Source organism: Salvelinus fontinalis, chromosome 36 (assembly GCF_029448725.1).
Source record: "Salvelinus fontinalis isolate EN_2023a chromosome 36, ASM2944872v1, whole genome shotgun sequence".
Taxonomy (NCBI): Eukaryota; Metazoa; Chordata; class Actinopteri; order Salmoniformes; family Salmonidae; genus Salvelinus; species Salvelinus fontinalis.
Window position 1 is genome coordinate 12,808,317 of NC_074700.1, and position 16,238 is coordinate 12,824,554.

General features: G+C 43.4%; 1 protein-coding gene across 8 annotated transcripts in view; it reads left to right on the plus strand.

The window, feature by feature from the left end:
* The window catches only part of LOC129835211 (neurexin-2-like), a 616,507-nt gene extending 610,154 nt beyond the window's left edge, over window positions 1-6,353 (plus strand). For all 8 annotated transcript variants that reach the window (XM_055900712.1, XM_055900716.1, XM_055900714.1 and 5 more), the window contains one exon: window positions 3,727-6,353. In XM_055900712.1, the coding sequence (XP_055756687.1) occupies window positions 3,727-3,929 (203 nt within the window). In that variant the 3' untranslated portion in view covers window positions 3,930-6,353. The remainder of the gene's footprint in view (window positions 1-3,726) is intronic.
* The last annotated feature ends 9,885 nt before the right edge of the window (window positions 6,354-16,238 follow it).

Below are 16,238 nucleotides of genomic sequence, written 5' to 3' on the forward strand. Positions count from 1 at the left end.
GGCATGACAAGAATCATATGCACTGGGGGATAAGAATGAGGACAATAGACAAGGTGATAAGAGCTACAGTATTAGCATGAGTAAAGATCCATATCCTTCTCACTGGTCAAATTCTGTTTTTATCATGACGTCTACGAACTTCTACTTGTTGTCCTTAGAACTTCTGACACACATTTACACACTTGGAAAAAGGCAATTTTACGCAATGCCTAAACTCCTTAGTCCTGCATTTGGAAGGGGCTCAGCTTTTTTGGCTGGACGGACGTCACCGGTGTTGTGGTGTCTCTGGCGGCTAGTTAATTGTGTTTGTGACACCTGCAGTAGCATTCACACGGTCTGATTTCCCAGAGGTCTCGCTGCCGCTCCGATTCTAAACGCAAACGCTGCCACCTCTGCCTGCCAGCCTGGCTTATTACCTGCCTACAGTTATACGGCGTAATTACTTCCGTTTTAAAAGAGATCTTAAACTGCATTAGGCTGTCACATATACTCCCTTAAAATCTCAAACGGCAGGTTGTAAGAGGTAACAATAAGTTTCGTAGCATCAACTACTCTTTTCATGGAATTGTTTCCCCATAGCCTGACAACAAAAACCAATAGAACGTTTAAATTCAATAGAAGCCAATACAAATGGCTATTGATAGTGTAGCCTAGTGGCAGATGTGGTTGTGCTTTAGCCAAGTCTCCCTTTCATGTCCGTTGTCATGTCCGTTGTCATGTCAAACATAAAGGGCTATAGCATGACAACAAGTCAACAAAGGACATTGAGTTGGCAAAAGCATGCACAGCTCTGCAACCGGACTATTTGTAATGCACACTCCAACAGTAGCCAGACCCTCTGTTCAATATGTCAGGCCAAGGCCGGTCCTCCAGGCCAGCTCAGTGGAGCAGGTGGATCAGGAGTTGGAACCAGAGTTTAGTGGTCAGAGGTTGACCTCTATGGCTGCATCCCCAGACATCCAGCAGGGTCAATGGGGCAACTTGTTCTCCTGTAGCTGCCTGACTCAGCTAATCCCTCCCTACAGCAACGAGAGCAGAGAGCTGCAGCCTATGGCTCAACAACTGTTCACTCTGTGTTCTTCACTATGCTGAGTTGCTGACTCACGTCTGGGATTTGGGAGGAAGACCGAGGAAGGTGAGAGAGAGGATAGGGAAGGCGGGGGGAGTGAGAGAGAGGGAGGGAGGGAGGGAGGGTATACCCAGATGTCTCATTCTCTTCCAAGCTGTTAGTTCCAGATACAGGTGTCATATTGTTACGCAGGGTTGAGATGTGTGTTAAGGGAGGTTACACAGTAAGGCTGTTAGCGCCCTAGCAGCTAGCATGCTGCTCATTCTTCCAACTCCTTTAATAAAACACAGCTACAGATTTAACAGACAGGGGGTTCATGCCTCGCTCCAAAAGAAATTTAAATAAGTTTACAACTGCTCACACTGAAACACAAGGCATTTCAATGACACGTTTACAACTCCACTGCTCACACCGAAACACAAGGCATTTCAATGACAAGCTTACAACTCCATACTCTATAGACTCTAAACTCAAGTCTAAACTATATGACCTGGTTGAGGTAGCAGCTGATCGATAGCGGAGGGAAGTGTAACTCTGTGATAATACTGTGATTGACTTCAGTAATAATTACAGCAATATGTTTAATTAGAGGCTCTGCGATTCTTGTATTAAGCGCTGATTGATGGAGTAATCACTGGAGTAGGCAATTAAAACATGAACTGATAAAATGGAGACATCTCATTTGAAGTGTCCATTTTGGAATAACGTTGAGGAAATGGCTGGCGCTCATGAATTTGACAATTTTTGAGGTTAATTGGGCTGCTCTTAAAATGTGTAAATAGTAACATGTTTTGTTAATCTCTTGAAGCAAGTATGGCATTGGAAGTACATCCTTGCAAGTGCACAAGTCAGTTTCTAATAAACAATGTTTTTACATAGCTTCCTAACATTTTTTATCTTAATAAATCACTTATTTTTAAAGCACCAACCATTTGAGCAAAAAATGTACAAATGTACCTTCATTTGAAGGCAGACTATAGGACGTGCCGTTATTTGCCTGTTCGTGGGCCGCCTGTTAGCTTGAATGATTCTTGCCATTCTCCTTCGACCTCTCATCATCAAGCTGTTTTCGCCTGCCGCTGACTGGATGCTTTTTGTTTTGACGCCCCATTCTCTGTAAACCCTAAACCCCTGGCACCGACGGTCATACCACGCTCAAAGTCGCTTAGGTCATTCGTTTTGACGATTCTAGCGTTCAATCGAACACTAACTGAATGCCTATCTATGTCACGTCCTTTATTTTCTATGGTGGAGTAGGTCAGGGCGTGACTGGGGTTTAGTCTAGTTTACTATTTCTGTGGGGTTGTAGTTTTGTTTTTCTATGTTGGTGATTTTGTATGATTCCCAATTAGAGGCAGCTGGTAATCGTTGTCTCTAATTGGGGATCATATTTAGGTAGCTTTTTTCACACCTGTGTTTTGTGGGATATTGTTTATTCGTTTAGTCTTTATTGTTTCGTTGTGTGGTTCACTTATTTCTGATAAAATATGTGGAACCCAGATCACGCTGCACGTTGGTCCGAGTATGCTTCCAACGATCGTGACCGTCTACCTGCTTTACATAGCAGTCCATGGCCACGTGACTCACTGTGTGTAGGAGCAAACCATTTTGGTGAACGGGGTGGTGTACCTAATAAACTGAGTGTATGTGAAAACGGTGCGTTTCTATGTTTTGTAGTAAAAAAGAGAGGAAGATAAGTGTTTGCAATTACATCGTCGGTGTGCATCATTTGATTTTAACATATTCTGAGTAGGCATTGCCTACTAATTGTCTAGTACTGTAATTGGTTGATGATATCATTGGAAACACACATTTTCCTTTATATTTTTTGATAGAAAACATACAAACGCCCCATTTTCACGTATGTTGATGTTGGGGTGGTGCTGGAGATGACGAATATGAAGTTGACCATTTTTACAATTTCCCTTTAAAGGTTGAAAACATGGAAGGTCTGCCACCTACATGACAATTAGCCACCTGTGGTTTTCTTTTGGTCATTGCTAATTTAAAGCATTAGCAGGTATTAATGGGTCTAATAACCAAATCACAGATGCTTTGAATACCACCCGGTTAACATTTAATTCACTTATCACTCTAACATGCTCGGAATTCCACTGAGAAATTACAACAGTGGCTGTTTATAATTGGAGAATTGTCATTGTTGAAGGAGTCCATCTTTTCTTTTACATCCATTCAACCCCCCCACAACCCCATTTCATATTCAAGTTGACAAATATGCCTCCCAGTTTCATGACTGCCTGTAATCAAGATTTTAACCCAGAATAAATGTCAAATACAACCTTATCACTTTTTAACCACCAGCCTCGATGAAATCAGTATCAACCAAATGACCTGTGCTATGGATAGGATTACAGTTATTGCCCTATATTCCCATATTGACATAAAAAGGGCTTTATGTGTTGAACGTATTCCCCCTGAGCATCCTTAGAACCTACAATGGGATTACAGTTTGCCCCCTTAGGTGCCTGCGCACATCGGCAAAAAAAAGAAAGCAGTAGGGCGGTGTATATTGACAACTTAACAGCCTTAGGATTCCTGCTTTAAAGTTATTTCCCAAATGTCCTTCCATACATTGGCATAGCAAGCGTATGTGTGTGCGTTGCATATTGACCCTGTGTTCCAATCTGTCCCTCCAGGACCTAGCACCACCTGTACGGAGGACTCCTGCTACAATCAGGGCGTGTGTCTCCAGCAGTGGGAGGGCTTCTCCTGCGACTGCACCATGACGTCCTATGGAGGCTCCTTCTGTAGCGACCGTGAGTACAACGACCCCGCGTGTCGCCCACGTCACCGTGCTGGCTCGTGTGTATGTATGTCGTGTGAAGGTTGTGTGGTGTAGGGCTTCTGGTGGATCGCGTTGGCTTGGTTGCGTAGATGTAGGTGTTTATTTGTCGTGTTTGGTTTTGTAGTCCATTTTAGGTCTAATGTTTTCTTACTCTTTAGCGCTTCCCATGTGGGCACATGGAGAGATTTACGCTTGTTTGTACGAGAGAGAGTTGACATTCTATCCATGTCTCCTACAGGCTAAATTAATCTAGAACCGGGACAAAGGGACAAGGTCCAAGGTTAATAGAGCAGTGGGCCTACTGCTTTGTCAGCTTGTTAAGGAGGGAAGCTCAAATCCATAATCAATTGACCTCCCTCTCCCTTCAAACCCCATTTGAACACTCCCTCGTAACTTGCCTATGACACGTTTGAGGGTAGAAAAATGTGCCTAGCTGAGGGAGTTGTGTGTTGTTTGTGTAGTCAACGTTCGGTAGAGAGACTATGATTGGCTATGACAGTCAGGCGCTGATTAGGACCAGGCTGTGGCAGTGGGTTCGCTCCAGGAAGAGAGAGAAAAGGGGGACGAGGCAGAGGAAGAGAGGAGGACAATAACGTCTGCCTGTGAACGACAGCCACTCTGAGATAAACAGAGATCCCATCCCTAGCTCCTTGAAAGATAAGAGGGTGAGAGAGGGGAGGAGGGGGGGAGAGGCACGCTGATGCCTTTGCTCTCCTTGCTCTGCTCAGAGACCGTGGGGGTATTAGTAAGTTTAATAAAGCCTGATTTCTTTAAAGATTGGAGAGATAGGCGTGTGTGGCACTGAGCCAGCATGAGGGCTCGCACTACTTGCTCGAAACGCCCAGAACCGGCCAAGGAGGCTAGTGAGCGTATGTGTGTGTGTGTGTTTGTGTGTGTGTGTAGAGAGAGAGATGAGAGAGTGATCCCTCCAGCAGCCAGCCCTACTGTAGGTCACTTCACATTTACAAGCAACCAAAATATCTCCCAGAGATCAAGCTCATTCTATAGCAATGGCTACCACATGACATAGCACGCAGTAAAACATTGTTTCAAGTCTATTCGCCAACCCCCTAACCAAGAGAATATCGACGTGACATTAGTTTGTCTAATCGTATCCTCTAAAGTGCTAAGACGGGGCAAGGCAGTGACTGAGGACTGAGGACTAACACTGAGGGAGTCATTTAGTTCTGATTAAACCAGTCGTATGGACTGAATGTCTAATGGAAGTCTTCCATCAATCGCTTGTTTCCAACTGACACAGAACACAGTCACCAGACCAGTTACCAGACCAGTTACCAGACCAGTTACCAGACCAGTTACCAGACCAGTTACCAGACCAGTTACCAGACCAGTTACCAGACCAGTTACCAGACCACTAGACCTAGCTAATAACCTTATCTCTTTGTTCACCGACCATTGCTTTTTCTGTGAAGGAACATTTAAAAAAATTATGAAGTACAATACTTATTTTTCAAGGGCAAGGGATTTTTTTTCATCAAATTTGATTTTAAGACGTTGTATAAGTGATGTCTGCCTCAATTGACTAATGGAAGGTCTTTTTCAGGAATGCTCAGACGCATTCGTTAAACTGAGAGTATTATTGGCTGCTGGCTAGGTCTCCCCTCTCCCCTCACTTTTTAGAAGGTTGAATATTTGCATGCTCTGCCGGGTACCACTGTTGTATTCCTGTCTGTGTTTCTTCCGTAGCCCCACAATTAGCGTCTCTTCATTCTAAAAAGCCGAAGAGTCTTCCTTTACTGCCATCTTTGAGAAGAGGCAAATGAATCTTACTTTCACTTGAACATACCCGTTCTCAATGGTGTTCAGGTACCTGCTCTATCACGTTGTTCTTCCAGCACAGAACTCTATCCAACCTTGTTGCGACGTTTTGAAGACTTCTATCCTTCAGCTATCTTGGCTTATATAACACTGTTCTGAAGACTGAATGTGTCACTTTTCAAGGAATTTTCCTTCAAGCATCTGCACCAATACAAGGTAGGAGTGTGTATGGGTCGAGCCACTGACGTTCTCCAGCTCTTCGTGCCTGTACATACCATTGTGAATTCCAAAACAGTAGTGGTTTAGAAGTGTACAGTGACTGCTTTGAAGACATGTTTGGTTTACAATGGACTCTTAATAGGGCATGTTTCTTCTCCTGGACTTGCTTTATAATCCATATCTCATTGTTGTATGTGTCCACAAATAACTGGCTTGCCATTGGTTTGAAAAGAATTTTTTTTTCAGCGATAACATGTATTATGCTTTTCAAAGACTTAATTGTTGAACATTTGCATAGCTTTTAGGGCATCTAAAGTTGATGATTACTTTATACACACATGACATTCACCCAGGCATCCTCAGCAGTGCCATCTCAAGTTATTTTAGGTGATTTTAAAGCTGGACACCTGCAGTTACTCCTTTGCTCAAACAGAGCTAGTGTATGTTTAGTATTCTACGGTGCGCGCGCGTGTGTGTGTTTAGTATCCTGCAGAGTGTGTGTGTGTGTGTGTGTGTGTGTGTGTGTGTGTGTGTGTGTGTGTGTGTGTGTGTGTGTGGTCCCTGATGGTGCGTTTTTGGTGCATAAAGGGTCGGTCTGGGGCGTACTCTGCTGCAGCTGTGCAGGTGGCCTCTCTGTATCCATCCCATTCAACTGAGAGAACGGACGTGTCTGATCTGAAGGCAGCTAGGTAGAAATGTACCTGATAATAAAATGCATCTCACAAGCACCGCTACACATGTGACTGCACTCTTGATCACATGCACACCATCAGTCAAAGACTAGCAATTATGTTATCTAACCGTTCCACACAGTTGCATACTGAGGCATACAGACACACACTCGCGTTCGCGCACACACACACACACACACACACATCGACCCCCGCTGCTCCCCTTTCCACCCACCCACACACATCCCCTTACCAGCCCTAAAAAGATTGAATTCAATTGAATTTCCCTCAAAGAAGAATAAAGAATTAGAATAGGAAAGGCAGGCCATTTTCACTGCAGCCAGAGTCTTAAATTAACATAATGATTCTCCCTGGCCCGCTCCCCCTGCTCTTTGTGGCTGTCCAGACCCTCTTGTTGGCTGTAAAGAGGAGCGAGGCCTGAACTGTGGGAGCCAGTGTGTGTGACTGAGTGTGTGTGTGTGTGTGTGTGTGTGCGTGTGTGTGTGTGTGTGTGTGTGTGTGTGTGTGTGTGTGTGTGTGTGTGTGTGTGTGTGTGTGTGTGTGTGTGTGTGTGTGTGTGTGTGTGTGTGTGTGTGTGTGTGTGTGTGTGTGTGTGTGTGTGTGTGTGTGTGTGTGTGTGTGTAAGACCCCCACCCGGCGCACTCTATCACTTCAGCCAGATGGCTGCAGAGGAGATGAGCCTCGCTCAATTTGAAAGGGGTGGGCAAGACTCCCCCCCTACACACACACTGGTTCACACACTGGTTGGTAGAGAGGCAGATGCACAGCGAGATAATATTCATTTCTTTCCGTCTCCTTACTTTGGGCAGGAGAGGCTTCTTTTCTAAATGATCTTCAAATTTCAAGAGTGCACTCAATTATAATCCTACGCTAGCATGGATGTCAAAAAGCATTTGTTGCTCCACTCACTGTTTATGAATATATATGAGGCATATGAATGTTTACTGCAAAACTGCCGGGAGAGACTGCTGTCGTAAGCTATTTACCACACGATATTTGACAGTGATGGTTATAATTTTAGGATTTAGGATTTTTATTAGGATCCCCATTAGCTGGTGCCAATTAGCCAGTGCCAATAGTCTTCCTGGGGTCCAATAATGATATTTCCCACAAACTCCTTTAAATGCCACGGAAACACAACGCCTGGACAAAAACATGTAGATCTTTTTACGGTTGAATTATATTCCTGGTATTGTGCAAATGTTCCATCCCAAGAATAAATCCCTTTTCTCTTACCCACCAAACCGTAAGTGTCATTCAAAATCATTATAAAGCATATACATATGTCTGGATTTGATTGGAGCTTTGATCAGCATGAAAATTCAAACCTGATACTACCGGAGCCTGATGAGCCATAGATGAAATATATGTTATGAGCCCTACATGAAGGACTATTGATTCTGCCGTTATCCAATACATACTGTATATGATATAGGCTACTGCACATTACGCACGATAGGAAAAACATAGAAGCCCATACTGTAGATGTACTGTCCCTAGCTATATGCTCTCTTGGGTAAATGAATGAAACTAGCTCAAGTAGGCTAATCTTTTTTAGTGTGAACTGTATTACTGTATTGCATTGTACTGTATTACTGTATATGGACAGGAATTAGGCACATCGTTCAAACCATGATAAAGCAGAAGAGAACATGTGATTCTGGTGCAGCACATGCGGACTACAAAGTTACAAGTATAGGCTTTGCGAATTTTATTCGAATTTTGAAATATAATCGGGCCTATTTGTATAATTAGTAGGCGGACACATAAATGATATACCTTTCATAATATTCCCCCTAATGTTATTAGCCTCCTTCCTCTTTCTCTCTCTCTATTGTTGCCTCATTCCTTCCTCGCTTTCAACAGTTAAATGAAATAAGTGTTGTTGTCCTTATCTTCATCATTCTAATGGCACCCTTGAATAACATAGGACTAGAATTAGATGCGGAAGGCTTTAACTTCTCTTCACAAAGAGTGACTGGTTAGGGGTCTGAATAAATAACTGCTATAGCATACCACCATCGCGTGCTCGCTCTTCTTTTAAACTACCCACGAGTTCTATTGGCTGTAGAACAACATTAACAATCAGCAAAAAAAGACCTTGGGTCTCTCTTCGAATATCCTATTGGTATAAGAAATGCTAAAAAAAAAGAAAAAAAAAAAGATTTCCAACAAGCTGTTCTAGTCTTTCCTGCATGGGACTCCAAGAGCTAAGTAGCATTGTTTAAGGAGCGAGGCCAGCAGAGCACAGGTGCGTGCGTATTGCGCAAGAGACAGAGGCTATAAGTTAGAAGCTTATTATGCATAACCCATCATTAATTTGCTAAATATAAGGCTCATGCTGCATTGAATGTATTACCTGAAAGAGTTAGTCTAGGACATCTATATATAGGGCTAGATATCAATGTAGAACAGGATTCACTTTTTTGGATGCAATTGGAGTTGACGGAGAGAGCGCGCGCGTGCACTGATTTTAAAGCAACAATATTAGAGGAATGAGCTGTTTTAAACTCTGGAGTTGCAATTAGAACAATTACAATCTTTACAATTTAAACATCAAGGTGACCCCGAAAGCCAGATGGGAGATGGATAAATTAGACGCACATTTGGTCTTTATATTACTGTGGCATAGGCTGAGCTGCAGCAAATGCAGGCCTACCTGTCACCAAAACAAAGTTACCCTGATGAGATGATACTGTGGGTCTGCATGCATTGTGAAGTGTGCTCCATACTGAGATGGGCTGTCTGTCCCCACCCTGAGCGTTGATTCATCATGCAGAGGCCGTAGAGAATCCAGATTTAGACGTCGCCTATAATTCAACAGTTCAATTTCACGCCACGCTGTTTATATCAATAACTATTATAATCTACCGTTTTCTCTCAGTTACTTATCCCAGGGAAAAGGGAGTGGTTTTGTAAATCGTGGTAAATCTCAGTAAACTGGGTTTGCCGCCATTCAACCCTAGTCCATTTGTCAAACAGAGAAAGAGTCCACCGTGTCATTTAGAGATGCATCCTGGTGGAGGTCCTCCAGCGTTTATGTTCTGTAGAGGGGTGTTGTTGATGTTATGAGAGAGTTGCTCTGTTTGACAGACCCGCCATGTTGAGCTGAAGAGACTGACTCATATGGACGGCTGATATCTCTGTTGGATGAGCGTGTGGGAGGAGAGACGCAACGGCAATTGGTTAACGTGCCGCTTCCACATGCTACCGCCCATGTTGTGCTCACACACACACACACACACACACACACACACACACACACACACACACACACACACACACACACACACACACACACACACACACACACACACACACACACACACACACACACACACACACACACACAGTGAGCAAACTTGTATTATTCAGAGGAAGTGTCAGGTGATTGACTGGTCCATTTGTCTGTGCACAGCGTATAAGTGGAGCACTTGTTATTCTACAGTTTAAGTAACTGACTCAGACAGCACCGTTTGGAAGTGCATGCAATTTGTTGCTTAGGTTTCAGCTTTCTGTGCGTGTGGGTGGTTGTCTGTGCATGTGTGCGTGCATGTCTACACCATATCATCCTAACCTGATGTTGCTATCTCTTAATTTCCTCCCACACATGTTTATCTCTACGGTTCTCAGGTGGCGTGTACGTAGCGCTTGTTAGGAATGACAAGCCTGGCCTTGTTAGTCACTGGTGTTGAGGGGATCCTTTTTGTTTTGCAGCCGCTCATGGATTTGATGACCTGTTGTTTTTCCACTCTCAGTCCTTCAGGGATAGCATCAATGGAGAATACTTTGTGCGGTGTGTTTGTGCGTGCGCGGGTTCAGTTATGTCTGCACGTGTGTTTGCATGGTGCAGTGTTTTAATGAAGCCGGCTGCTTGTGCGCCGTGCCTTCTAGCATACTAAATGTGCCGCCTGTCGGTCAGCAATACACCAGTTCTCAGACTCACTCTTCTCTCCACCTTCTTCGCTCTTCCCTCCATCTCTCCCTGCCTCCACGAGGCCCTCTAGCTTCCTCTCCTCAGTGAGCGTATTGTCATGAGTATCCTGCTGATGTAGAAGATGATTTGGGAGAGTGGTGATGTAGCTAACCCTGTGACATGTGCATAGACCCAGAATCAGTCCAGCTGAGCTAATAGTGAAGTCTATATGGTCTATAGGGAAAAGATTGGTAGTAACAGCCTTTTAACAGCAATAACTCACACAAACCAGCAGCAGCATCACTCTCTCCCTCTCAGCAGTTTCTCTCTCTTGATCAGAGTTGATTATTGAGATGCATGCAGCATCATGCCTTGCTGACAGGAGTCGTTGACTGATCATCGCTGGGTCTCATTCCCCTCCAACTAAACTGGGACGTCTCTCAAAGTGGCCAATCTTCTCCTGAGAGGCCTGAAATGAAATGGATTCATTCGAGAGGTCAGATCTCTCGTCTCTGTCTCTGTCATTTGAAATGCGAGCCGAACATTTGCAGCCGTACTCTATTCAGATGAAGGTCAATGCGACCTTAATGTGGAACGCAGAGCCTGGACACTCATTGGCACAAGAGAGTATAAAGAGATATTATTAGTATTGTCTGTGTCCATCTTCCCCTTTTAAAAACAGAATAGTGAACACTGAAGACATGAGTCGGCAGGGTTGTGAGTCAGAAAGCCGCTCCCCCAGAACCCCTGACCCAACAAAGACACACTTCTCACCAGATCTGTGTAAAGGGATTAGCACTATCACACCCTCTCTCTCTTTCTTTCTTTCTTTCTTTCTTTCCTTTCACTCTCTTTCTGTCCGCACTCCCCTCCTCTCTCCCTCTCTCTCTCTCCCTCTCCTGTTCCCCTCCTCATCTCGTTGTTGTTGTTATTATTCCTGCCGCTGGTCATGTCTTTTCCAGTGCATTCGTTAGACGGGGGCGCCCGCACCCAGCAATTATCAAACTGCTCATTTGGCGGAAAAACGTGGCGTGGACCACTCGTAATTGCGTGGCTGTAGTTTTTAAAGGACTGTGAATACAACCAACACAAACTTTGTATTGCGAGAATCTTTTAGAACCCCAAAAATCTGCAGCGAAGGGGTCACTATCATGGTGACTTGGCAGGTTAGCAAAGCTAGCATCAGTCCAATCGTGTTCTTGGAGTACACGGCTGAACGCTGACCTCCAATCAAAAAGGCCCAGGGTCTAGGCTCCTCTGTCTGACTTTGTGGCGAAATGGAATGAAATGGTGGCGATTTACAAGTCACCATGGCATAATTACTAAACTGATTGCTTCTTAACCGTAACACGTATTAAAGTGCAATAAATGGCGGAGGTAATTGCTTCAAGACCCCCTCCTCCACTCCACTAGTGATATCAAAGGCATAGCGTTTCACTACACAGTGAAAAGGAGAAGAAGGGAGGGAAGAGAGACGGAGGAGAAAAAAAATGAAAAGGGTGTAAGAAAACAGCGGGAAAGCAATTATTTCTAGGAGCACTCGGCTCGCATGTGTTATATTAGTCAATTGCGTTTGTTGCGGTTTGTAGATCACAGCGTCAAACTTCTGATTAGTGAGAGTGCCAGAGCTGGATGGCTGTCGTGACACGGTGTGTATGAATACTACATACACGCATGTGCCTGCACACACACACACACACACAGTCCATTCTGTGGCTAAGGATGGGGTAGACAATTTTTTTCATTATGTGTGTGCTTTCTCGCCTTAAAATTCTACCTGAGCATTAGATGGGAATATCAAGCAAAGAAACCCTCATCATTTCAACCACTCAAGGCTTCTCTAGTTCTTCAATTCCCTGCATTTTTGCCATGTTACAGGATCGTGGATATTTGACGTTACTTTCTACAGAAACAAACTTTCATGTGCCTTAATTACAAACTCGTATAGATTCTGTAAATATGAACAAAATGTTAAATTACGAGCCTAGTTTAACCAAGGAGAAAGCACTTACCTACATAATGAGAAAGACATGATCCTTCCTGGCTAGCCATGATTGGCTGAGATAATGGAGTTGGACATGCCAAGAGATGAGTCCTGATTGGTCTGTCACGTCACAGCCTTCTGTCCATAACTGTAACTGAGGACTTGGTGGACTGTAAATTCTTCAGGTTAGGTCATGTGCTCGCTCCCGAGAGCTGGTAAGGGCAATGATGACAAGACAGAGAATTACAGTCGTACAGTGTTTTGTACACTCAGTGTGTACATGATAGAATCTCTAATTCACTATACTAGAAACAATATGCATGTAATAATAACATGGCAGTAATGGCTTACTGCTATACAAGACAATAGAGCGCCAGACAACGTGACTCCCATAATTAGAGATCAAAGGGGCGCTGATGCACACGTTCTACAAAGCAGAGCACCGTAACAGGGCTACAACTGCAGAATTATTAAATACAGGATGCCTGGAACTCTGTAGCTTGACTTCTCTCACTTCCCTTCAACGTCTTCCCTTAGCAGGAAATCGCCAAGTATGATCTGCTCCACTTCACCTGTCCTATCGCTCTGATATGATGAACTTATATCTGTTCTACTACAACTACTATTTCTCCACGGCCTTTCTTACCATAGCAGACTGGGGGTTTCCCTGGTGAGTACTGTCTATAGATCATCTTTGTCACCGAAGATTTTTGGAAAGATATAGCTATGGACAACGGCAAAAGGGTTACTACAGCCCTCAAAAACATTGCTGCCCTGAATTTTACTGGTGCTATCGACAAAGCGACTACTTTCTGGAGGACAATGACATGCTGACTCGCATGCGTTTACGTGTGAATTCTTAAAGAGATGGGTGTGACTGAGGCTTAATAGGGTGTGAACGTTGCTGCCTAGCATAAACGTGCTGAAAATCTTTCTAGGCAGCATCATTTCCCCACATTTCCTGCAACAACAGTGTATGATATACCATTTTGAAGCCCTATCATGATTTTTTTTTGTATTTTGCCCCCTTTTTCTCCCTAATTTTGTGATATCCAATTACGATCTTGTGTTTTTGCTGCAACTCCCCAACAGGCTCGGGAGAGGTGACGGTCGAGTCATGCGTTCCATCGAAACGTCACCCACCAAATCACGCTTCTTAACACCCGCCCGCTTAACCCAGAGGCCAGCCGCACCAATGTGTCAGAGGAAACACAGTTTAACTGACGACAGAGGTCAGCTTGCAGGTGCCCGGCCTGCCACAAGGGGTTGCTAGAGTGCAATGATAGAATGTAAAGCCCCCCTGGCCAAACCCTCCCTTAACTTCTTGAGAATACAGGGGGTGCTGTTTCGCATTAGCATAATTGCCTCTACAGATTAAACTGCCTCTTATTCAATTATTGCTGTTACTATATGCATATAACCATATGCCATTGGATAGAAAACAAGCTATGGTTTCTAAAACCGTTCCAATTTTGTCTCTGAGTCAAACACAGGTCATTTCACAGCACTTTCCCTGAGCCAGAAGAAGATTGCAAGATGTGTATGCTCGCTTCAAAGCTCTGCCTATATATGGTCACGCGACCTATGACCCGAAACACACTTCCTTCTTCTTCCTCTGGGTGTCTGGAAGACGTCAGAGGAGAAATTTTTTGTTTATCTTGTACTGACGTGAAATAAGACCTATTTCTTTAGCGTGACCGACAACTTCCGGTTTCTGAGATGCGCGTTTTCAGAGGTGCCATTGTCTTTTGTTATGCTGACGTTACGGATGAAAACTATCTCCGTGTCGAAGTTTGTTTGATACATGTGACCATATCACCGTAATGTATGTTTTTTCAATATAGTTTAATCAGATTATTAGAATTTTTTCGGGAGTTTTGCCGTGTTCCGTTCTTTGAGTTTTTTAACTTTGGACATGGACCGTGCCAGTCGACCAGTACCCAGGCTAAATGAAGAGGGGAGGTTGCCATTGTGAATGGATTGAACGACTCATCAGGACTAAGGACACCTTGATCAACATTCTGATGAAAGACCAGCAATAGTAAGACCCAATTTACGATGTTATTTCATATATCTGTCGTGCATGTGAACTGGTCGGGCGCGTCCAGCCGGTTCTGGCTGGCCTGGTTATGCTAATTTAGCGATACATTTTGTTTTCGCTATAAAACATTTAAAAAATCTGAAATATTGTTTGGATTCACCAGATGTTGGGCTTTCAATGTCTGTACGCTGTGTATTTTTTCTGAAATGTTTTAAGACAAGTAATTAGTTATATAACGTTGGTCTCTGTAATTGTTCTAGCTGCATCAGCACTATATCAGATTGCAGCTGCAATGTAGAACTGTGATTTATACCTGAAAAATGCACATTTAAAAAAAAAAAACTATGCTATACCATAAATATGTTATCAGACTGTCATCTTATGAATTTGTTTGTTGGTTTGTGGCTATCAATATCTTAGTTTAGCCGAATTGGTGATAGCACCTGATGGAGTAAGAAACTGTTGGAGTAAGAAAATGGTGTCTTTTGCTAACGTGTTTAGCTAATAGATTTACATATTTTGTCTTCCCTGTAAAACATTTAAAAAATCTGAAATGGTGGTTTTATTCACAAGATCTGTGTCTTTCATTGGGTGTCTTGGACTTGTGATTTAATGATATTTAGATGCTACTATTTAATTGTGACGCTATGCTAGCGATGCTAATCAGTGTGTGGGGGGGGGGGGTGCTCCCGGATCCGGGTTAGGTACTCTGTAGAGGTTAACACGGACGACGCTGTGCAAATTGTGCGCTGCCCTATGGGATTCTCAGTCACGGCCGGTTGTGACACACCCTGGGATCAAACCCAGGTCTGTAGTGATGCCTTAAGCACTGCGATGCAGTGCCTTAGACCTCTGCGCCACTCAGGAGGCGAATCTGTATATTTATAAAACGACATTCAACAGTTGCTAAATCCCTTTTTTGACTTATATAATAATGACCCCATAATTCTTGAAAATATAACTTACAGTATAAATGCCTCATGAGTCTACTTCAACTGTTGTATCCCATCAGAATCCAAAATATAAGCTTGTTTTAGTCCAATGTTTGTAAACAAAATAAATGGTAACATGTAAAGCCTCAAAACATAGTTACAATATTCATTTTGACATCATAGATTTTTTTACATTTATTTTTTATTTAACCTTTAATTAACTAGGCAAGTCAGTTAAGAACAAATTCTTATTTACAATGACGGCCTACACCGGCCAAACCCGGACGATGCTGGGACAAATGTACGCCGCCCTATGGGACTCCCAATCACAGCCGGTTGTGATACATTGAGATGCAGTGCCTTAGACCGCTGCACCACTCGGGAGCCATAGATGGCCAGTCATTGCATCCATAGCTCTGTGTATGAATTTTAGATTGGTTACATTTCTCTAGCCTCATCCCTCAGCTTTATGCCGAAACGGTGGCAGGGAAGATCCGCTATGTTTCAACTGCTGATTGGCCCTTTAAGCTCACATATAGGTGTTGTGTCACATTTGGGAGGCTGTCCTGATTCAAGGTTGCTTGCCACTGCATTATATTAAATAAATAAAAATAACATGTTTTAAGTGTGCATCTGTACAGAAAATAGCTCTTTCACTGTTGTGATTAGGTTCATAGAAATGGGATCGGTGATCAACTTGTACAACCAAAATTGCTAAAATTACTGTTGATTTCATTAATTTGCTCTTGGGGAGTGGGCTCAATTATCGAGTATTGTTTCTAGAGCAGTAAAGGGAGAGA